General features: G+C 29.8%; 1 protein-coding gene across 3 annotated transcripts in view; it reads right to left on the reverse strand.

Moving 5' to 3' along the window:
• LOC112602585 (LIM domain transcription factor LMO4.2-like) overlaps positions 1 to 26,079 on the reverse strand; it is a 66,530-nt gene that overhangs the window by 14,040 nt on the left and 26,411 nt on the right. For 2 of the 3 annotated variants that reach the window (XM_025350749.1, XM_025350747.1), the window contains 3 exons: positions 3,318 to 3,452; positions 2,999 to 3,136; positions 2,811 to 2,945 (listed from right to left, as the gene is read on the reverse strand). In XM_025350749.1, coding sequence (XP_025206534.1) covers positions 2,811 to 2,945; positions 2,999 to 3,136; positions 3,318 to 3,445 — 401 coding nt within the window. In that variant the 5' untranslated portion in view covers positions 3,446 to 3,452. The remainder of the gene's footprint in view (positions 1 to 2,810; positions 2,946 to 2,998; positions 3,137 to 3,317; positions 3,453 to 26,079) is intronic. The other variant, XM_025350748.1, reaches the window with a different exon arrangement.

Genomic DNA, 26,079 nt, shown 5'->3' on the forward strand with positions numbered 1-26,079 from the left:
TATTTGAAAATGTTGTCTAGTGGGGCATATTTAAGATGATCGATTTTTAAAAGTGAACCTTGGTTATCTTACGTATTTTTATTTTATAATTGTATTTATGCAGAAATGAAATCTATAAGTGAACAATATCAAACTAATATAACTTTTAAAGAAACATTCAAGTATAGTTGATCAATTTAGGCTTCGATGGGAGCTCTTCATATCAGAAGTCGTAGTTTATCGATTCGAAAAAGGCAACAAACTAAGTTAGTATAAGTTTATGTAAGCGAAGAAGGGGACCAATATTATGTATCTACGATCATTTATACCTTTAAATAGCTGCAGATATAATTTATAACTATAAACAATTAACTAACCTATTCGTTTAAAATCCGGTTTTAATAAATTTAAATTTTCAGGAAAATATTAAAGTTATTAAACCATAGATTTTTTTTTTTTAAATATGGTTTATAGTTATATGACTTCAATTCGTTTAAAAAAAAATGTTAATACTATTTGAGATACTTTTAAAAGAATCATATTATATTATGATACGAAAACTAATACGAAATAATGAACTGCGCAATCGGTATAGCAGATTATGCATTTTATTCTATAATATTATGTACCCCTTTGTGCAGTCCAAGACGGTAGACGGGCAAAAACGAACTGCAGTGCATAACCACTTCACGTTAAACCTTCTTTTTTTTTATTTAAGTACTACACCAAGTGCATTAAATATACTACATGCACGCATGTAGTTAATAATAATTATGACTGTAATTTACATCGATACCTAATTACAGATATATCGGTGCAGTAGCAGCAGGGTTCGGTAACGCTCACTGTTTTCGCGGTGAATTATTTTTTATCATCGGATGGGGTTTTATATGTTGTATACATAGAATAACGTTCGAGTCTCGAGTGGTATGGATCGAGGGCGACTACGGCAGTGTATCGTCGTTTTGAAATATAATATCCACCGTGACAAGGTGGTGTATAAATGTATGTGTATAGTGCAAGAGAGGCGAACAGCCGAAGTGGCAGTGAGAGGGTACGGACGGATGTATTATACGGACGGACGGACGGACGGACGGACGAAGCGCTGATGGAATGCCCGCGTGGCGGAATAAAAGGAATCGTTTACACAGGGTTTACCGAATCTGGGGATGAAATTTAATTAATCTGCTGGCAGTGTGCGTGCTTACGTGTGTGTACGACGAGCACTACACAGTAGTATGACCAGCCACCCCCGCACGTACATCTGGTGTGTGTGTGTGTGTGTGTGTGTGCGTGTGTGTGTATTAATTAATTGGAGTGAAAGGGAATAAAGAGCCGCTGCTTCTGCTGTGACAATGCCGGGCAATGCGAATATTACAATATTGTAGCACAGCTACCCCTTTAGGCGTTACGGGGTGGAATATCGTTGCAAGTGATGTATATATATATGAGTTATTGTTTTCTCATAATTGCCACTTCCACTGCCGCCGTCACTGTCGCTACAGTCATTGCGATTATTATACGCACGCTCACATATTGAACGTTAACTATAATATATATATATATATATATATATATTGTATATTATGTATGTGTCACATGTCAATTAGCCACGCACATGTTGCCATATATTCCACTATCGATGTAATAATATGTGTACATGTGCTGCGTTCGTATCATCGTGGACAATATATTTAATTGCTAATTCCAATAACACTATTATTATTATTATTGCATTCGTCATGTATAATATAATTTAACTATACTAATTATTTTTTGTCTAGATTCATTTTATTATTTTTCTTATTAGAACATTTTTATGCACTGTTTAAAAAAAACATTATATATTTTACTTTTTTTGGTAACGCCTAATCCTAACACACTATTATTGTGCACATAATATAAGTACGTAAATAAACGTATAAAATAGTTTAAAGTTTTCGTACAAAATGTGTAATATATATACATATTATATTTTGCAATTTATGTGGTTAAAAATTGTTGTTGTTTTTTTCAGTTGGATAACGATTTTTTCTTCTTTGTTATAAATCATTTGAAAGTAAACTTTTTCATGTCTCATGGTCCTCGATGAAAGTTTGAAAATTCACCGACATTTTTTGTATTTGATCTATACATAAATAAATATATACTCGTTTATCTCTCTAAGTTTTCAACTGCGATATGTGATGTATTTGTCACAGCAGACTTACCTACTACAATAATAATAATAATATAGGTATCGAAACATTGATATTACTGAAAATTTAAGTTATTTACGAAACGTCAGGAATTATACAATCATTAAACGTCAAGCATTATATCGCGTCTATATATTACATGTACAAATGAGCGAATTATAATATGTGGAATGTTATTTTATGGGTATAAACTCCGGAGCTACGAATATTAACTACTTGTTCTTGGATTTCATCAAACGTGTGGTAATTCTTCAACATTAATATTGTCCGACTCGCTTAATACGAATAATTTGTTTGCGGGCGGGTTAGAACGTTTAATCGTGGATCACCATTACGAGTTTCTCTCCTGTATCGGGTTGTATCCTAGAGCTGTTTGGATAAGTAATTGCAGCGGATTAGACGTAAGGCATGAGGGCGATGGACCCCGTACCAGTAAATATACACTGCTGCTGTTAATGCTACAGCGAGGGATACTTTGGCCGGCAAGTTTTAAATTCTTTGCTTTGTGAGACTTCCGCACCCTCGATAAATTACAGTGAGAGTACGGCACGTAACAATAATAATATGACAGGTAGCTACTATTAATTATATAATTTCATGACTGAACAAAACGGTATTCTTATGGTTCATTACCTGTGATTGCACTGTTGGCACGCAAAACACTCTAAGTGATACACGTTACTGCGGGCTCTCATAACCATCTCGAACGCCGGTATGTCCTTGAAACAAGCCGCGCACATGCCCTTATTGCCAAACATCCTGTAAAACCTGTCAATCAGTAATAGCATCATACGGTGTGCGATGTATTCGCCAATAAATACCTGAAATAATCCTTCTTGCATAATATCATGTTTGCCTTGGTGTATAACGTCGATCCGACTTCGCCCAGTCTACACCCACAACATCCACACATTAAACAGTCTTCGTGCCAAAACAAATCCAGTGCCTTCAACAGAAATCTATCAAAAAAAAAAAAAAAAAAATGTGTACACTGTACTGCAGTATTTGATCACTGAACATTTTGTATCGCATCGCATATTATATGATCAATACACTAATAAGAGCAGATAGCCGTCTTTTGTTTATAAATTAAAATACATTGTGACTGAGTCTTTCTAAAATATACGTAGTGTGACATACCTATCGGTTATGTGTTTTCCACATCCGGCACACTCTTGGCCTCCCGTCGATGCCGAAGCACCAACATTGGCACTCGATTTGGTAGCTGTGCTGGCTGCTACTTGACTGGCTTTAACGTCCATTGTCATCTTGCTTCTAAAAATAAGCAAAACAAAAATACAATTAAAAAATATAAATCACACAATTTATTACTCAGAAGAATAGTTAAGACCTTGTGGATGTGTAATTTCCATTTTAAAAATACATATAGTTTTGACGATACTAAGTTTCAACATACAGGTACATACTGCAAAGTTTACTTACGCAAATATACATAGACTTTCCGGAAAGTTTTATAAAAAATACCGCGATATCCGACAATACTATAAGAGATCGTGTTCGAATGGCTCGGTTTATGAGTTTTTGGGGGCTTAAAATGCAGTAACAAATATTATATATCCAGTTGGCTGTGGCCGCTATAAAGTTCACCCCGCAGACACCACATAGATTTTTCTTTTTCTTTAGAACCTAGACGTAAAGAGTTTTTTTCACGTTTTTATAGGCTTTATGACATATATATATATATCGTGGAGTATGGTGGTTTTTACTTTTCTTTTTATTTTACGATCGAATCAAAAAAACCCAACGTCCCTATTTTTTTTTTTTTTTTTTTGTTTTGCTTAAAGACCGAAAGACATTTGGTATGCCGAGTTTGACGTGAAACATTAAGAACAATATCAAATAACGTTTTTTTTTTCGAAGGGAAGGGAGACAAAAATATGGAATTTCTTTCGAAAGACAACTTTAATGCGTTTAAGTGTCCTTATTTAGTATTCAGCCGGAAGACCTGTTGTTGCCGGCAAGATAAAAGCTCTGTTCGGAATATCAAAGCACAAATATTGTAAGGGGATGTAAAAAAGTTTGTAGTAATGGAGAAGGGGAATTATATTATTTTTCTTATTATGAAAAGTACGATGTGCGATAACTGTGACAAATTAGGGGGTTGTATTTTTATTTTTTAAATAGATGCGATTTGTGTCAAGACATCTTACGAATGTTAAATTCACAATAATGTATACAAACAACAAAAAAGTCTCTCAAAATGTGCAGGTTAAGTGTGTCGGAATAAACAAAACAATACAGATTTTAAAATAAATAACGTTAAATGTAATTTTTAAATGACGACTGAAAAAGGTTTTATACATTTGAGCTTGGTTCACCTTAAATATACTGCACTTATATTATATTATGCCTATGCATAATGTATTTAGGACAAATTTTACAGTACCTATCTATAAATATTATTTTTCATAACAGACATTTACGTTGAAAATCAATTTTCCATAGGAAATATTATTTTATTAATGTGATCAATGTTCTTTTCAAATAAAGTATAACAATAACATATTATTATACGTAATTTTATACACGAATAAACTAGGTATTCAGTCTTTGAGCGTATAGAAATGAACATTATAATACAGCATATTGAACCCTCAATAGAATAGCCATCACTGTAATGATTTTAGTAATTTATTCAATTTAATTATTATATGATCGATTATAATGAAATCATCATTATTAAATTGCCAAATTTTATATAAATGAAATTATTTTTGGTGTGTGGTTTTATTATCAAAGGATATTCCGCGTTTATATTATGTATATAATCGGTCTGTGGTTTTAAACTAAAAACGATTTATCTACAGTTAGATTAATCTATATACAATATAACAACTAAGCGTTGCATTAATGTAAAAACAATTTTTTTTTCATTGAGGGGATCGATTTTCTTTCTCCTGCAGTAGCCCCAAAGGCGAGTAGAGTTGTAGTGGACATTTGGAATTCTGACAGTCCCGCGCTTGAGAGCGGCAACGACTGCAGTGCTCGCCGTGCACAGGTGTATTCTGCAACTGCCGCTCTCGGATCGTTGGGAAGCATGACACGACGTGTTGTTGATTTATGCACACCAGACGGTTGTCATGTGGTGAAATCCGATGGTCATTTTTCACTTAATCCTCGACGCGTGTTATTGAGTGAACTTTTATAATATTTCGTTTATTTTTTTCTATACACAAAGCCACATGGACATATAGTTGTCAGGCGTTTCCGATCGCAACGAATCAATCAAACGCCGGCAAAGAGCGCGCATACGGCTGTCTGCACGATTTTATCGCCTCGAAATATTATTTTATAATATATTATATTTAATATATATATTAATATATAATTCATGTGGTTTGATTAATTACATTTAAACAGTGAGTTGTAGTGTTTTGGTATATTGTGTTGCAAAAACGCGACAGAACCCAGAAACGTATAAACATTATTGTAGCGGAGACGACAAGCGTGAATAGAAATCGAAATGTATATGTTTTTGTTTTATCCCTACAGCCACTGTAGCGGCGTTTATGGACCAATTTATCAAGCCAATAATAGTATATATATATACTACTGCGGAGCGATGAGAGGTATGGGCGCCGCCGCCGACAACTACATATAAATGCATAATAATAATATCATTGTTGTTTGTGGGGGGGGGGGGAGCGATCGTGGTGAAATGGTGGCGGTGGGGAGGGTGGGGATGAAATTGTTAATCCGACGGCCTCGGTCGTAAAGATGATAGCAGTCGTAATGCTGTGGAGACGTTTTTAATTAGCTTAAAATAATTGCATGTACTTAAGTTGTTTAACCGATCAATACTGCATTTCTCGACTGTGTTAAATTTGAGGCGTGTTCCAAAAGGGCTATATACCAATTATAATTTAAATTCATCGTAATGCTGTAATTTAAAAAAAAAAAACCGATTTCTTGCTGAAAAATACAGCTATTGTACATTATAGTTTAAAACTAATGATGAGGCTGATAAATAATTAGCGAACGTTTGTGAATATCTGATATTGTGTTTGTTAATAATGTATCATAAATAATAATATCGAAGCGATGAAGCGTATAGTTTATTTGAATATATCATCCAAAACCTTGAAGTACCGGTTGATTATTTCAATCAAGCCTGTTGCCTGCATGTAAAATTAGTTTTAAATAGGTATAAAAAATCAATACGCAGAAAATTGTACTTAAAAATGATTTCAATACGAGATAAAGCCGTCCCCTTCAAAAGTGATAATGATTTATTTATAATAAATAGTATAGTATACAATGAAAATTGGTTATAACAAACTTATAGGAGAATGTTAATTTGTTTTAACCTATTATTTCTTGTAAGCGACTTTTTTTTTTTTTATACATATATGTCATTGTATAGTTTTTGATTTTTTTATTGTTCAATTATACATATTATATACATGTCACAATTTTTTTTTTTTTTAAATCAAAAACCTTTTAAAAATTTAGATGTCAATTATTTTGTTAAAAAAATAAATACAATAAATATGCCACGATTAAATTAATGAAATTATTCTGTACATTTTTAATTCAAAATAATACTTGTAATAAAATAATATAATTAAATTATAGGTACAGAAGTTGTCATTGTTGTAAACTTGTAACTGATATTAGATTAAATTATATCTGAAATCTCATTTGTACAAGATAATTTAACCAATATTCATTGTATAATTACTATTATACGTATACGATACTTATATACATAATATATAAGTATTTTTTTCCTATTTAACCAACTGCAGAGGAAGCTTTGTGTAAGCAACATATATTACACTAAATTTGTGATATTTCTGATTTCATGAAATTGTGAGAGAAATTTATGAAAAAATTTGTCATGAAACCAGTAATGCTGTTGCCAAATAAGTGAAATTGATGTGATAGTTTCATATGTACAATGTTACATAAAATACACCATGGATTCGCAGAGAAAAGTAATATTAAGGTAGATTGTGGATAATCATTAACTGTTAATATAGATGTACTGTAGAATAGTGTGAAAAGATTCATGGTATAAAGTATTAACGTTTACAACTTGAAGTTGTATTTAAGTATAATAATTATACTCAAATTATTTTAAATTTAATAATACAGCGGTGACAGGTATACCATACACACACACACACACGTACATTTTAATATTTATATATATGTAAATAATGAATATGCCAGTAGAGTGTAAAACATATGTCTTATGATATAATTTATGATACGAGAAAATCGGGTGTTATTGTTACGTTAAAATATTATATAAGTATTATAATTTTCGCACTCGATCATAAGCCATCAACGGTGGTTTTGAACAAAAAGGATAATATATAATTTACAAAAGATTATACGGTAAAGTGAACAGTGCACCGTGGATAAGCTATTGCCCCCGGTAGATTGTCGCACTCGACAGAGCCAAAGGGGTGTAAATGTGTTAGTACACAAAAGTGAGCGACGGCGCACGACATTCGAACAACGCCGTAATATTATCATAGGTACATAGTATAAATATATATATATATATATATACATAGTTTGTAAACTCTCTCTTCCTCTCTCTCTCAAGTTCAAAAACGTAAATTAAATTACATCCACCGTTTTTGGAATAGTAACAAAAACACTTCATTAGCACACACCCTCACTCCGTCATCTTTACGCGTTAATACACGTGATATTATATTTATTTATCAGTATTATATACTCAGGAACATTTACACACGAGCATCCGGCCGTTAGCGTAGAATATAATTAATTAAAACTATATATAGACGCGTGTAGGTAGTTTTGCAAGTATAAAATAATATATATTGTATAGTGTATACGAGTATTGTGTTGTGTAGATATATTTGTACGCCGTCACCGCTCTAGTCGCGGTTAAATCTTGTTTTTTTTTTTTGCGTTCGTTAAAAGTGACGTGATTTTGTACGACACGACTTGTGTGAAGGGGTTCGTTGACGTCGGCGGTGTATATGTTGTATTAATTATATTATTATTACGATTATCATGATATTATATTTTATAATATTATATAAGAGCGAATTATCAGTTTATTAGATAACGCGCGTTGGGTATGAATTTTAGCCAGTGGAAAATAATACTAACAAAACAGAGTGTGTGTGTAAGAGTGTGTTATCCATCGTCTCTCTCTATCTCTCTCGAAACTGACAGCCGGGTGTGGAGCTCGTGTTGGTGGAGTGATGGGCGGTGAAGGTAAGTGCGTTCGCTGAGAATTGCAATATTATATGTGTATATGCCTGTGTGTGTTTATGAGTATATATTGCGTATACCGTACGCGCACAAAGAAAATACACGTTTTGCCGCCGGTGTGTTGTTCAAAGCTCAAAAATGTTTTAATTAGCGTTGTAAACGATGTCGACGATGAGGATGACGCCGGTCCCATCCCTAATAACTATTTGCTACTGCTACAACGGTCTCGTAACATAACCGTCGAGGGTGCAGATACACGTATGAATATAAAATGTAGAATGAGGATACACGCCGTGTTCCTCGATCGAGGTATACGTTTTCGTCGACTTCTCGATTATTTTTTTTTTTTTATTTAAAACCGAATAAAAAAATGATTGTAATGACAATGCATGATAAAATATATTATACCCCTTGATAACATCACTTACGTTTAAAACATTTCTGAGAGTTTTTATCGGTTCGATGTTTATTATTAGTTATCGTATAATATATTTTAAGTGTTACGAAGAGCTGCACGTCATCAAATAATCACTTATTTTAATGAATATTAGTCCTAGTTAGTATACTATATCCAATGATCTACATACGTCAGTATAATTAGTTAGAGAAAGATAGTTAAATCTAAACATTTTACAATTATCAACATATATCATGTCTGATTACATAAAAACAGGGGCAACAAATCATATTAAAATATACCTCTTTTGTCGGTAACTTTTCGGATGGGTATTCCGGAAGATTTCAATAAATTTCTAATATGACGTGATCCGTTGTCTACAATCTTTGTTGTGTGCAATAATTAACAAATACAAGTTGATAAATGTAAAATTTCCTGTCAATCAATTTTACGCCTAGTGATAATTATGTATGTTAATACATACCGCGATTCATGTGAATTAGGCGAATATTTTATTTTCAATATTTTCCGTTGCTTAGTTTTAGAAAATTACATTCAATATTTTTATTATTATTTATGATTTTAACTTGTGACCTATAGTATGATGATATTCCGACTTTACAGTTATTGGAAATGTACTTAACAAAGCATAGTTACTACTTCCGATTCAACGAATTTTGTACAATTGCACAATATTGTGCGTGTTTTCCGATAAATATACACTCCACGCTGTCTATCAAAGTAAGACCCCGTAAGAAATGTTCATTATTTATAGATTTGCTATAGAGATAGACAGTTTTATACATCATATCTTTGATTGATATTTAAAAATGTTTATATTTGCACAATGTCTGTGCAGTGAGTGTTTATTATGTTATGTAGATTTGTAAAATCTAAGTACATCCTCGGAATACGGTATCACCATCCGATATTATTTAGTATAACATTTAATTAGAATATACGATAATTTGCTTTATTTTATTTCATTATTATTATTATTAAGAGGGTTTGTATAATAAATATTCTCGTCTAAGAATATACAAATCTACTGATCATCGTCTCAATGTTGTGAAAATAATATTTTGTCCTAAACGGTCTTTGTTCCATACCATACGTTGGAATAAATTTCTTGTGATACAACTTGTAACAAATAGTACTCCATATGATTATATTATTAATAACTCTTCACTCATTCATTTGTCCGATGCCGCAATACGGCGATATAAACGTATTTTGAGTTCAAACATTACCTCGGCCGCGAGCCATCGTTTGCTGCCTGTCCAAGAAAATTAATCCGAACAGCGAACACCCTGAGGGGGTTAGAAATGTGCGTTTCTCTAAAGACATTGTCGCCGACGTCTACCACTAATAGCAACAATCCTTATCACGTGTATTTACGTTGGTTTAATTATGTGTGCCAGTGTGTGTGTATGTGTATGAAGTTTTGCGCTGTGTCCCCGGGGGTTTCTCCCACGGAGAGATTGCTAAACAACAAAGTTATGTGCTCGGGATTTACTTGACCGTGTTCAAAAGCATTATTACATCAGAGAGTATAAATTCCAAAATTCATCGTTCAGAATCATGCAGCAGCAGAACCCTTCACTTCATCTCCTATATAATCGAGTGCCACACTGCGTGTCTCTACAACCAAGGCAGGCGAGTGACAGCCAACCAACCCCTTTTGCCACCGAGGCCAAGTCATAGTAGAGTTTGCTTTCTGAATTCTTGGAATTATATAGGACACAAATAATGTTTGTAACCCATGCCTCAGACTATAGGTTGGTATACGATTTTTGCCTGTAATAAATGCATATATATTATATATATATATATATAATTATTATACATTTATACAAATTTATTTCATATATATAAATTATGCAATAATATTCGATAGTATAATTTAAACATTATGATAAGTCATTTAAAAAAAATAACTCGTATTGTCTTAAGGGAAGACAAATTAAAGATATAATTTCAAAGATGTCTTTATAAATAGTTTAAACGGCACTACAATAATTTATTAGAACTTTTATAAAATGTAGTGTATATTTATATAAAAACAAAAAATAAATAGTATGATATACATTTAGAGAGTTAAAAAACAGTGTTTTAAGAAAAAAATATTTCTAATTTAACTTTAGTGTAGAGTGGTTATTATTAAGCCTGAAAGATTAATTAAAAAAAGTTGTTCGTTTAATTTTTACAATCTGTTGTTAAGACAATACTATGTATATAAAAAAAAATATTTACTTTATTTGCGAACTGTAATATATACATACACTTTTTTTGTTTCTGTAATAATGCTCTTTTCCAAGTTATTACGTAATTATTTGGTAAAATAAATAATAAAAAAGAAAAATATGCCGTTGTTTACTCGTTAAAAAAATACAAAATTATATTATAATAAACGAAACGGTGCGGTGTAGGGGAAAACATAGACTGCGACTTTAACAGGTAATTAGATTTCTTTGGTGAATTAACTCAACGAGCCAAGATTGCGGGAATTCAACCCCCCAAAAAATGTTGAAAACTACTTGTGTGAGGGTGATGTAGGGTGAAAAAACGGTCGTTTGTCTTGAACGGCTGGTTACGTCGCTAAGTAAAGAACGTTAAAAAAAAAGTGGAAAAAAAAGATGGAAACCTAACCTTTTGTTGCGGCCGAGACTTGTTTATATATATTAAAATTAAATAACCAACGCGTACGAGGGAAACAGCGTTAGGCCAGTTTTCCCAGTATTTTTTCTATTGCCTTTTCCTTGATCTTTGTACAATGGTGTCAGAAATGTTCCGTATATTAATACAATAAGTAATATCTAGTATCTACAGATGGAGAGATAACTTCGCTGTAATTGAGTGAAATAGCTATTATTTCCGAGAGCTGCGAGCAGTTGATTTAGTGTACGAGCGGTGTCTTTAGAGTTGTCATTATATATATATACATACATACATTTCTATGTGTAGCTATATTAAGTGGCGTCATGCTCGACGCCATACTAAAAGGAAAGTAACGCAATGATTTTTTCCTTAGTATAATCGATTAAAGTTTTTAAAAACTACGCACTAGAATTCCGGTCCTTTGCTGCAATACCTTCAGGGGCTGTTGTTACTTCGCCATTTCCGTCGTAGCCGTAGGTACGTAGGTTATTGTACGCGCACGGCCGCCTTCTGTCATTAGATCGTTACGCAGTTTTACTGTAGGTATAAAGGCCGCGGTGCCGGTAAACGCACCCTGGGGAACGATCAAGTGACGATCTTCTTCGTTCGCAGCGGTCGCTGCGAACGATTGTAATAAATAATATATACGTTGTCGTTACGATCGACAAAATCTCTCGTGTATTATCACCCCCCCCCCCCAACCGTAAATACGTATACTGCAATAAACATGGTTATGGGTTATTTATACAATAAGCAGTACGGCGAAATTAGACAACAGAGTCTTATTTATTTACTGTTAATGTTGGTGGAAGAAATTATTTCAATGCATTTCGATCTCTTGATCTCTGTCATCTAACATTTTTTCTTTAATATAATAACGTATCTTAGTTTAAAATGCGACCTAACCTACTAACATTTGAGATTAAAACTCAATTAATTCATGATATGAAAATTCGATGTTTTAAAAATTTAAACGCAAATTGGTCAAATTTTAATAAAATATTTACAATTTTTTGGGATTTGTACAAATTTTGTTAATAATAATTATTGAAGTTTATATACACTTATTTAAATAAATTGCGTCTATAAACTTAAAATATTTTTATATATTTATAAGAAAAACTTATTAAATGTCTTGTATTTAATGTTTAATTATTTTAATCAAACAAATAATTTTTTATCGACATTTATATAAAAAAATTCAAAGTATATAAATAGCAACATATTTTTAAAATTATATCAAGAATACAAAATGATTATATAAACATTTGGAAGATATTTTAATTATCTTTATTTATTTATTTTTGAATAACAGCAAAACACAAAGTTAATTTTGTTAAAAACTGGATTTGTGTAAAAATATATATTTATTTTTCCTTGATATATTTTTTTTTTGTTCTTCCAAGTTATTTTGAAAAATACTAAATATTTTTAATTTCAAATTTTTTAAGTATAAACTATAATTCCAATGATACATCTAAAATTACTCTCTTATTTGAAAATTGTTGACTACTTATTGTGTAGGTTAACGTTATTATATACAAAAACAATAGCACATACATTCATCACTCTGTTCTGAATCTTAAATATTAAACTAATGGAACATTCTAAGGTCTAAATCAGTCATTTTTTGAAATGATAGGATAATATTTCATTTACAAATGAAATAAATATTAAAGAAAATCCGGTTTTAGAAAATATAGATTTGTATAATAATAATTGATACTGTTTATAATTTATTAATGAATTGAGAGTGTAAGTTATACCTAATTGGATATATACGTACTTAATTATTTGAACTAAAAATGTTTTTTTTGAAGCAAAAGTATTGACGATTTTTAACAGAATTTTCTACTGATAGAACACAGCCAGAGTGAGTCTTTATTATTTTTATCAAAAATCGGATGGGCATTGGCTCCATAAATATCTATGTCATAGTCTAAGGTGGTTTTTGTAGCTCCATGATTGTAATTAACGTGACGTCATCTATTATTATACGGGTTGGTTTTCAGTTGTATATTATAATTATTATAAACTGTAGGCTGTTGTTCTAAAATTCAAACTATGATCGAGTTTTACAGGTGTTGTATAATATTATATATTAGAAATTCGAAAATACGGATCGATGGTAGTACCTTTATAATTTGTATTTTTTGCTGACAATAATATTATCAACAGACATATTAGTATTATATACTGTATAATACAGTATAGTTTGGAAAAATCCGTACTACTCGTACTAGGATATTGTATTAGTCATATTTCATAACGCCACACGTACTTGTAATGAATATACGATAATTGTCTCTGTGTGTGCTATAAAAAGTGTTAAACTAAAAAAAATGAAGAATAAATAAATGTAGAATTGTAGCTATATTACGAACGTCGTTTCAATCATGCTTTTATTTAGTAGTGTAAATTGAAAATTGGTACTTTTTTAAAAACTTTTGTTAGTATTAGCTTTTTTATTTCATAGTTTACATTGGGCTTTTAGCGTTTGATAATTATTAACAATGGCGTTACCGTATTATACCTACGTATCGAACAACAATATTTTCTTAAAATATATCGACATTTTTTCTATTCTTATTTAATTGTATTCACAAATGTATTCTTAAAAAATGATTTTTTTCCTTAGATGGAACAAGTAGTATTATAATATTATAAACATTTTTATCGTTGCAATATTATGTTATCGTCGTTATTGGTATATGTATTAAATCCTTCCTATTCATGACAAAATGTCAACTATAGATATATTATAATTAAATTTGTTCATAGAGACGTTAACAGTGTTTTCAATTTGCATTGGAAATAATATCATCCACTCGTGATGTAATTAAAACATTCGGGAGGGCTTTGATAACCATTTATTAAACCGTATTATTTTATTGTAGCACCGTCGTTGGTAATTTTTGTACAGTATTTAATAATTAATTTTTGAACTGTCGGTTGCATTGACATATTCTACAATATTATTTTGAATATATATAGTACATCAACGGTTGGTTGTGACATATCCGATTAATTAAAGTCTATAATGGCAATTATAATTATTGTTTTATTCAGTCTATTCATTTGGAAAAAAAAGTATAATGAAATGGTTTCACAGAGGATTTTAAATTATATTTTATTCGGAAAAATTGAAATATAAATATTAAAATGGCTAGACGTTTTGTTTTTTGTTAGTTTAATATAAATAAATATACAATATATATATTGTATAGGTAATACACTGACGTAGTTTTTAATTATATTAATTTTATGTATTATTTCATCATATGAATGTAATAATATTATTTTTTATGTTAATCATTCATGTACTAAATAAAAAAAAATAAAAAAAATACCTATTAAATTATTTGAAAAATAAATTTATCATTAAAAGTATATTTGTGGACAGTGTGATGCAATGGTCACACAGCTGGTCATGACGCGTGCCTTCGTTCCGATCATTTCACCCTACCCTGCGGGATAAACTCCACTGGGAGTGACGTCCATATAAGTAAAAAATTATCTTCTTAGAGGAGGGGATAGCTGTGTGTTAGATATACTATACTGTTGCCAAGTGAAAATACATTGATAAAAATCGATAAGGTCATTTCAATGAACTAATATAAAAAAAAAAAAAAATAATAAAATAAAAGTAATGTGTCTCGGTGCAAACCCAATTGGACTTAACCATCACACCGATGAGACCACTGCACTGTCGTATTATAGTCATATATCACAACTACCACATCATCTAATAATAATAATCTAAGCAACCCGGCTGTTATCGCAATAATATATGCACATATGCTGTCGGTATTTATAAATTAATATGCATATTATTGCATATAGGTTAGATAAATATACCTATGTATTATGTGTTATAATATAATATAAACTTATATCGGCTTACCCTGTACGATGAGTCTCGACCACCTCTTCCGCTGTTATTTGTACCCTAAACCACGATGTATAATATATAGAGTTGGGCCAAAGTCAGTTCTGGGGTAAGGGTTGAGAAGAAGTGGATAGTTGGGCAACGGTCAGCGACAATATAATTGAGTTAGTGCAGCCGGGATGAGTTAGTGAACTGTCCGTCGCAAACGGCCATCGTCCGTTTTTGGGACACCGCAACAACCGATTAAGCAACAGCCGCACGCGATTTATTACGTCGCCGATGTGAATAATTAAAACGTTACTTGGAGATCGGTAAAGCTGTACAGAAGAGGAGAAGGACTAACAGAGGTCGGCCGTTAGGCGGTAACTGACGGGTCGGGTGAAGGATCCAGTTCCACCACGAGACGTATAAATTTTCGAGCAACGGAATAAAATGCTTTATATCCATGACATAATTATATATACATACGTATATTTATATTACAGGGTTTGATGGCAATGATTATGGTGAACAGTGGTGAAGAAAAACAAAGGCTTGTTAAATTCTACTGAGAACTATTTAGTATAATATAAAATGTATTACATTTTTGTGTGTAAATGGCTGGCGTTATATTTAAACACTGGCCAAGCGTATTGAGCAATCCAAATGTTCTATTCAAAATCAAGTTTTTACCATACAAAATTATCTAAAATATTACTGTCAAGGCTGTGTGATTTTTAAAACTTAGAGTTGATTAAATAAAATGTCGAATAACCTAATAAGTAAAATATAAATGCGTATATAAGAAACAAAGTAAAATAAAATTATCAATGTTTTTGGTAAAACTTAGAAAAAAGTGATATGATCTAAAAAAAAAAATTAATCTATTTTAAGAAAATTACGCCAATAATACATAAAACTTGTTTTAAGCTTCTTTAATCAATGATGCAAACGTTGCAAACTGTTTTGAAACCCACCTATCACTGATAAACGTCTGATACCCTATGTTCAAAATATACTTTTCAGCTGTAAATGCGTTGTGTTCACCATCAATTGAATAAATTATTGTTGACTGCGTTGTTAATTGTTTAAGTTTACATATGTACCATTTTGCAGCGGGCGTAGAGTTTTTATTTGTACATTTTAGTATACAAGCTGAAATTGAAGTTATGCATCGTTTAAGCAGTAACAATCTTTTAAAAATTGGAAATGACGAACAAGATACAGAGGTTTAATAAATTACATATATTATAACATTATACGAGTACAAGGCTATTCACTAAGCAGACTTACCTTATTTTTTTTTCGATAATATAATTTTTTTAAATTTAATTTTTGAATTTTAGAAATATATATATATATTTGTAAAACCATTATTATCTAATAGTAATTACTAGAATCCTTAATATAAACATTTTAATAACTGAAATATTACTTATTCATATTTTGGATTAGTTAAATCAACATTAAAAAAAAAATATCCACTACGTAATTTATAGTAAAAAATGAGTTCTCATTCTAAAACAATAAAAGTTTAAATTCTGCGAAATACTTCTAAAAATATATAGAACATTCAGACTTTGAAAAATGATCTTTTAGTTTATTCAAAATTTTCAAAAATCAAAATTCGAATAAATTAATTGTTAAAGGAAAAATAAAGTGAGCATGCTTGGCGAATCAGTCTGTTTACATTTTATATTAATTATATAAATATAGTTAAAAATAGTTTTTAAAACGATAAACGAATATTTGTACTTTTTTTATAGAGTTTTAAAAATTACTTAGTTAAAATTCAATACATATTATCAACATAATTTCTCATCAAATTAACAAACTTTTCATTTGATTTTTCTCCAAAGTTATAACTTATAACCTTTTTTTATTATAATTATTTAAATTGTTTAAAAATGTTATTGAAATGTTTATTTTTAGGCCACTTGTTCAAAGAATTGGATTTTATTTTTCATTTCCATACAAAAATTGTTATGCTTAAAAATCAGAAATTATTAAACCCCTAAAATAACTTAAATAGTTTCTGAGCCAATACTATTTTGTTTTTACGTTTAATGCAAAGTTATCTCTTCGCATCTGTTAGCAAGGCATTTCAAAAAGGAAATTAACAAGATTATAAACAACATAATAGAATCCATTTGATCAATAATTATTACTGTTTTGTATATAGTTTTCAAGTCACTTTCAGATAAATGTGAATATACACTGATAAGACATTTACCTACGGTAATTTAAACTGAGAATGGGTTTACATAGAATCTTTAAACATTTTGATTATAATTAAATCGCCACTGTAAATAACGTTTAAAATTTTAATAATAATAGATAAAAACCAATTTTTCCTTTTTATCAAATTAGTTTATAATAGTTTAAAAAAAAATTCACTCTTTATATATATATTATATTGTGGTATTTTAAATAAGATATTACATAACATTTTAAAATTTTATTTGAGAATTATTATTTTTATCAATGTTACAGGTTAAGTTTAAATAAAGAGTGTATGTTTTTGGTCTTATGTTTTTATTTTGTTTCAAATATCAACAAAAACCGACACTCTTTTTAATATCTTTATTTGTTTTTTAAGAAGTTTCTTGCCCTTTACTAATTTTATTGTTTATGGGTGATTTAATTAGTTTTGGAGAAAATCCTCAATGTTATTTTAATAAATATTTTTTTTTTTTTTTTATGATGCTGATTAAAAAGTCAATACTATACATAGGTTTATATACAAATTGGTGAAAAAATTCCACAAGTTTAGTCCTATCAATTTTGTTACGATTTATGTTGAACAAAATTAAATTATTACAAAAGCATATAGTTTATTAGGTAAGTTTATTATGTTTACAAATAATACATTTATATTTATAATGATATCACGTAAAGATATTTATCAAAATTTTGAAATCTGACTCGTCAGATGAACGTTGCTGGGCACCCCTCTATATTATAATATACACTATATATTATACACGTATACATACATAATATATAATATTATATTATATAAATATGATACATACCCTACAGCACATTGTTTTGTATTAGCGTATAAAAGCTAATCTGATTGACTTAACGGGTCGCTTTAATAATATTATTGAATAAACCATTATCGTGGTTAAAGTCAACTATATAGCACACATGTTTATTTGAATTATTACATAGGTACTAAATTCAACGATGGTAATATTGTGGGTATAAACGGTATGTATATGTCATCGTTATCTCTGATGCATTTTTTAGACATAAAGGCGCGTGGAGGAATCTCCTTGCCGTCAAACTCTACAACGTTTCTCCTTTCACAAACAGAAACAAAAAAAAAAAAAATAAATAAAAATAAAAATAAAAAATAAAGCAAAATAATAATCATAATAATAACGACAACAACTACAACAGCTCTATAGACCGCGAAAATCCGGCAAGCGGTAATTATTACGGAGGCAACCCCGCGTGCCACCTCCGTCATCTCGCGCCGTGGTAATTATTAAAATTTATTACGTCGTTTTTGTATATAATAATAATAATATAATATCAGTCGCGCGTATACGAGAGAGAAAGAAAGTGTGTTTAACTCGAGGGGCTTTTAATTAAATACCTTCTATATGAGTATGTGTGTGCGCGCGCGTGTCTGCGTAAAAGGGTAATCGAGTCGAATTTTTCATTCGTGTCATTATATAGACCGGGACATGAAAAGCGAATGAAGAAAACGGCAGCGGTGGAGGTGGCGGTGGCGTACCGCAGCGACGTGCACACGAAGGGGTGGTTTGACGTAGCTGGGCGCGTGTCGTGCCCAATGTAGCGGAATGCGTTTAGATAAGCTAGCCGAAACGCACTTTGTCGTCATTGTGAGCACTGCTGGTAGTGTTACGTCGTAATAATAATAATAATCTATATAAGTATATTTTACACATAATATATATATATATATGTGTGTGTGTGTTCTCACGGTGAGACGTGTTGTATGTGGGTGTGTGTCGTATTGTTGTCGTCATGTCTATATATGTATAACAGTGTTGTGTTGACGAAATTAATCGTCTCGCTTTTGGTTTATGACTTTGCGGTTATTTTTACCACCACAGCTGTATATGTTTTAGGGGAGAGGTGACATGACATCGCGAAAAGAGATAACAGTCGGTTTTCACCCCTAAAATTTGATAGCTTCCGATTTTGATTTCACGTCGCAATGGCCAATACCGTTTAATCAAATGAATAATTTTTCACAGCGTTCGATTGTGGTGGTAAATAGGAAGAAAACTGTGGCTGATAGTCTAAAATCTATCAGAATCGTGAAAATATATGCTAAAGATAATTCATTAACAAAAACCTGTCAAATTTCGGATCGGGATGTAGCGATTGTGTGGCAGCACTGATTTCTTGCACACGTGATGTAGAGAATTTTTAAGACCTATTTTGGATTTACCATTTATATTTGTGGTTGTATAGTTTAGTAAAAAAAAATAAATAATTTATAATATTATCGTCATTATATTATATGTATTTCGGTCGGAATAAAATAATTACAACTTAACCGTCTTTAATATTGTTTAATGTTTATACGGCCACTAAAGAAATAATTAGTAGTTTTTATGACTATACAAGACACGTGCCATAACATTCCATTTGAAATGTTTAAAAAATTATATTTATTTTTTTACAAGTGACTGTTGAGCAATTAACTCTAGTTAATTAAAACGCCAACGGTCTGAATAACGTAGACTTAACCAATTACGTGTTATTTGAAAACAATGTTTTCGACAAATGAAAATTATGTCATATTTTTATTTTATTTGTTGCTTCGTTAATTCTATGGAATTTATAAATATTTGTGCTATAAAGTATTTATCAAGAACAACTTGAGTGTTTTTAAAGTTTATTATATAATTTAACGTTTGTAAATATTAAAAAAGAATACATGCGATGCGATTTTATTTCAACGGAACGTGAAATTATGTTTTTATTTTATGTATAATAATATATTATTTGTACATACACGGACGACTGTGTGTACGCGTTGTTAAGTGTAAATTCATACGAACATTTTAAATTCATATTTTTCTTCTAGAAATAGTATCGTGTTTTATTGTCGTCGACCGTGTTACATTATTAAATTCAATGCATCATATCTTTAAGTCGGACACATCATTACTCTCTTAGGTCTTTAACCATGCTCTACATATTATATACATCACGATGACAATCGACTATATATGTGTATAATATATGTATCCGCTATCTATTTTAGGGCGCCATCCCTACAGTAAGTTGTCTATATAGATAATACGACCGCAATATCAAATGACCGTTCCCCATGTACTTGGGTTCATTCATATGGATCGACCACGCGTGGTTATATAATGGTACAGAGTATTATGATGATGAGGTGGTGTGATGCGGGGGTAGGTTCCCGGGTTTCCGGGAGTTTAACTCGATTATGATAATAGAAAAACCGATCGCGGTGCGGCCGCGTCGGCGGTCACGAACAAAACAAACTTTGGGTGATTTATCGACACCCCCGTTTTCTCAGCCCGCGTTAGTTCATCCCGTATGTGACTATTTTTTTCTCATCTCGCCCCCCTTACCTCCTCACACTCCAAACAAGCCATCACCCCCCGGCCGGATCGTTTTTCTATTTTTATTTTACCCCGGTAAATATACGTCCTCTTAACGTTTATCTCGTATATGTAATAACCATTTAGAACACGAAAGAAAAACTCTTTTATGTTTTCGGCATTTCCATAATGCGTTTTCTTTCGAAAAGTCACGTTATTCCCTATGCGTTCGATTTGGATCTAGGGGTGGAAAACGTAGTTGGTTACAATATCTCATATACAATATATGCTATGTTTCGTCTACATGTATACTCAGAGTATAACAGCAGTGCATGAATCACCGTGAGATAATATTATACGTACATATTATAGCATGCGGTTAAAATAAAACACAATAAAAAATCCTCCAAAAGTCATAAATTTTAAAGCGGAATGTTGGAATACCTATATCGTAATACGTATAATGCAGTATCATTTCTATGATTTAGTTGTTTTATGTTATCGTTGCTATCAAACAAATCGGAGAATAGATAATAAAGGCTCTTATACGATATTGATATAGGTAATATATAACCATATTATTATATGTTTTAGGAACAATTGGTACTTCATTAAATAATCAGATATGTAACTCTAATATAATTGTATAATGATATGATATTCGGGACGGATTTAGGTATATATTAACCTTTGGGTGGAATATATTTTGGGGGCCTAAAATAAATGAACCAGACATTTTTTGATAATTTTATAACATTTAATATTTTCGATATGGCGCTTATTTAATTTATTTAGTAACAAAATGTATTACTGAGAGTTTGAAACTTAAATTATTAACAAAAATAATAAGTTCTATATTATATGTATAATTTTCTTAATTTAACATATTTTTTTTTGTATTTACAAAACTGAGGTTTCAGATTTGTGAGAACTTCGGGGCTACAGCCCCTTCCTAAATACGGCCCTGATACTATCTTATAGTGTTTTAAAATCGTTGAGTACTACTATCATATGCATTTTATTATAATAGGTAGAACTATGACTAATGTATAATCTATTACATTCTTATCAATTTCAATACTTTAAATAAGTTCGTTAGTTTTAACATTTATTAATGTACGTATAGTCATAAAAAAAAAATGTTTGAAAATAATAATTTTACGATCTTGAATTGTGGTAACATATATAGATACTCTGCAAGTAAATAAATAATAAATAATAGGTAATTAAAGACACTATATACTAAGCAATTTGAATAAGAACTATTTTTTCTGTTATATCAATAATCGCCATAACTCATAACGATTTCAAAATAATACGAGCTAAAAATATTCATATTTTATATTTGTTTACCGGCTGACAGTTTTAAATTCTTGTTTATTGAATATCTATTACTGAAAATAAAAATATATAGGTAGACATATTTCATTTAATGTGTCCTATGCTACCCGTTTTTCTATATATTTATATTTACACACTTGCAATTTATAACGATTGATTCAAATAGAAGTAGTTGGTAGGTATAATACAAAATATAATATTTTATATAATTTGTGTGTGTGTATATTACACATTAAATAAAATAATGGGTCTCTCTGCTTAAGTATGTAGATACTGTCTGTATTTATATTGTTTATATAGTCAGTTCATCAATGTTTTGAAAATGCCAAAAACAATATTTTCTTACACGACGTCTGATGAATAGTTTACGAGAAACAGTGTTTACTATGGCTACAACACATGCCACACGTCGGTATGTCAACGCTACGTGAATAGACGTGTTTATTATGTGGCTTTCGTTTTAATTGGATTGTCATTCAGATTCTAAGTTTACAGACATTAAAAATTTAAAAAAGTACAGATAGGGTCCTCAGGTTTGAGTCATTGTTGTATAATAATCATTTGAAATTTTTAAGCAAAGACAAATAAATAAATAATCACTTTTCAAAAACAATTTTAAACAATGGTTTACTAAAAATATTATCAAACTTATTGCAGCGAGATTTTCAATTTAAATAGCTATTTTAAAATAAAATATGTGGAAGCTACCTTATTTGATTTTTAATTTTATACTAAATATAATAAATTATAAATTATAAAGTGATATAGTGTTAGTTTGTTAGGATAACTATCTTTGGTTAATTTAATTATTTTATTGCCTCTAATTGTCTGTTAAGCATACGACTAATCATTTATATTAAATTGTTTATTCTTCAAAATAAAACTTAAAAATTGTATTGTATCACTAATAATACATTATTATAATGATAATCAAAAAAACTTTGTTAAAATCTAAAATGTTCACTGTTAGTTAAATCATACGAATAAAAATTAAGCAAATTTAATATCACCCCACATTCACTATATTTGTAACAGCCATTCGAAATAATGTGAGAGATACCTTGGACGACTGTCATTGTTCACGTTATTGTGTATTATAAACATGAAGTAATATTTTCTAAAATCACACGTGGTTAACATTTTTGTTCCATTGTTTTATCGTTTTTAATGAAGAATTCAGTGTATTTTAATTTATTGGGTTGCTTGTCTCCCAGCAGCTAAATATAAACGCGCACTGTTGAAAATTAAATTCCTGATTTGATGATTGATTATAATGAAAAAATGAAATGAGTAAATATCATTAAGGGAGATGAATTGTATTTAACAGTTAAAATAAAATAAAAAAATAAATACGTATTGAAAGATTTATTTCTATAAAAATTAATGTTCATTCAAGGAGTGAAATAAAGTTCAATATTCATAATGGAATATTGATGTCATTATACTATTTAGGTTAAGTTAAAAAGGTATAATAAATACCTGCTATTAGTATTTTAACATTTAATAATCTAATAATTTTTTTATTTATTTTAGTTACGTTATTAACACAAATAATAAACGATTTTTTATAATATATAAATGATATGTTATGTATTATTTATTTTAAAATACGTTATTGGACTTAATTCCATTTTTTCTTTAAATAAACAGTTTTGATTTTTAAAGACGAAAATAATAAATAAGTATAGTGACAACTTTATTTGGCCATTAGTTCAATATACGAAACTATTCACATTTTACTATAATTTTACAATATGGCATTTTTTTCCCTCTGAGACAATTTACGCACGTACAAATAATGAAAAATAATAACATAGATTGTCCGATGGTCACAGAACTGCTATTATTCTTGGTTAGACTCTTGATCCTTCTGACGTAAATCCGTTATTCCAAATCCCTAAATATATCCCGTCCAGAAAATCCTATGTCGTTTGTCTGGACATTGTTTTGTATCGTATTTTTGATAAATATCACAACCAATATAAATGCTGAACTTTACGAAAATAATTTCACTTTGTTTTGTGAAGACGAGTATAGGTAGTTAATAATATTAAATGCATTCTGTAGTATATGATATTATACTTATCATAATTATTTTAAATATTATAAAATATTTTAAACGTATAACAATAATAATTCATTCGTTTTTTACTTTTCTAAATAAATAAATATTGATTAGGTGCAAATACTAATTGAAATTCAAATAATTCTTAAAATTTTAAATTAATTATGAATTAGCTTTTTAAAAATGAAATATTGTATTATTTTTTATTCTAAATTCTTTATATATAAATATATGAACACAAATAAGATTTTTTTAAATTATATTTTATATTTTTAATCAAAACCACTTTTTTCGTTTTTTTCATTTATTAACAAATGATATGTAGGTATATTTGTAAAACACTTATTATTACTTAATTAAAATCTTTACAAGAGTGTTGACTGTATGAATGAAAGGAGAAGAGGATTTATAAAATATTTTCAAATCAAAAAGTCAAAACGTTAATATTAATGTAAATATGCAATAAGTGCCAAACAATATAATTTCTTTTATGATCTCAAAAATAATTACCTTCAATTTGGTTAGCAATATAAAGTTACGGGTATCTTTTATTAAAACGGGATCTGAATTTCCTATTTTAATTTTTTAAATTTCTACTAGTTGATGTTGACTGATTCACCGGGTAATAACGTCATGGCATGTTAAAGGGGAGCGTATGATTAATTAACTTCCAATGTAAACGGAGACAGGAATTTTGGACCAGCTTTGCTCATATCGGATATCACAGGCCGCAACATGAAATCGCCCCAACCTTTTCACGTCGGCAACAACGGTTATTTGGACCTTGTATTCCAGCGAAGTAATTAAACAAATCCTCATAAGACCTCATACACTCGACAGGTTTCGAGTGCATTGTTATAAAACGTAAATTAATATTAGTTTATTAATATTAACCAGTATATATAGGATTCATGCAAAGACAGCTGTATAATAATAATAATAAGCTATATCACATTCAATGATAATAATAATTTATAATACTTTATTAAAAAGATTATACAAACTATACTGTTAAAATTTTACATCCATGTTAAAATATTATTTCATTACTTAAAGTTTAATTTTAAACCATTCATATTAATATTTATTTAGACGAAGAAATATAATTAAACTTAAAAATAACTAACCAAACCAATATCGGGAAATTGAATATGCATAAACTATTTAAGCTAAAAATATATTTTAATAAGTGTATAATTTGAAAGTTTTCCACACCATAGAATTATTTAAGTGTAATCAATTATCTTCAAAGACCATTTCCTGTTCCCATTTAAATTGCATTAGCAGCGTAAAAGTAAATTAATTGTTTTATAATCGTATCCTTTCTTTATTTAGTAAAATCATCACCAAGTTATTAAATACAGTCACAAAAAGTAATATATATATAAATCTATATTTGTAGTAATTAATCGCAAAAAAAAAAATCAACGAGGCAAAATAAGTAAAATTTATACCAATGATATAATTATGCTTATACTCAATTAAACCAATTACATATTTGTAGTGGTAAATACTAAATATTAAATGCTGTAATCTGAAACAGGAAACTGCTATTAAGTATTAAGTCTCTCAATAAACCAATACTAAGGTATTATAAATACACAATTATGTGATGTTAAACCTCACAAAACATGCTTACATATGCATCAATTATATTTAATTAGCTTCATAAAATAATTGGTCAAGTGAGACGTAAAAGAATGTTTGGAAAATTTAATGGTATGAATAATAAATCGCTTTTTGACTGTTGAAAAAAAAAGATTATTTACAAACCCTAAAAACTCAAAAAAAAA

The sequence above is a fragment of the Melanaphis sacchari genome, unplaced genomic scaffold (genome assembly GCF_002803265.2).
Source record: "Melanaphis sacchari strain LSU unplaced genomic scaffold, SCAv2.0 Contig8_pilon_pilon, whole genome shotgun sequence".
Classification (NCBI taxonomy): Eukaryota; Metazoa; Arthropoda; class Insecta; order Hemiptera; family Aphididae; genus Melanaphis; species Melanaphis sacchari.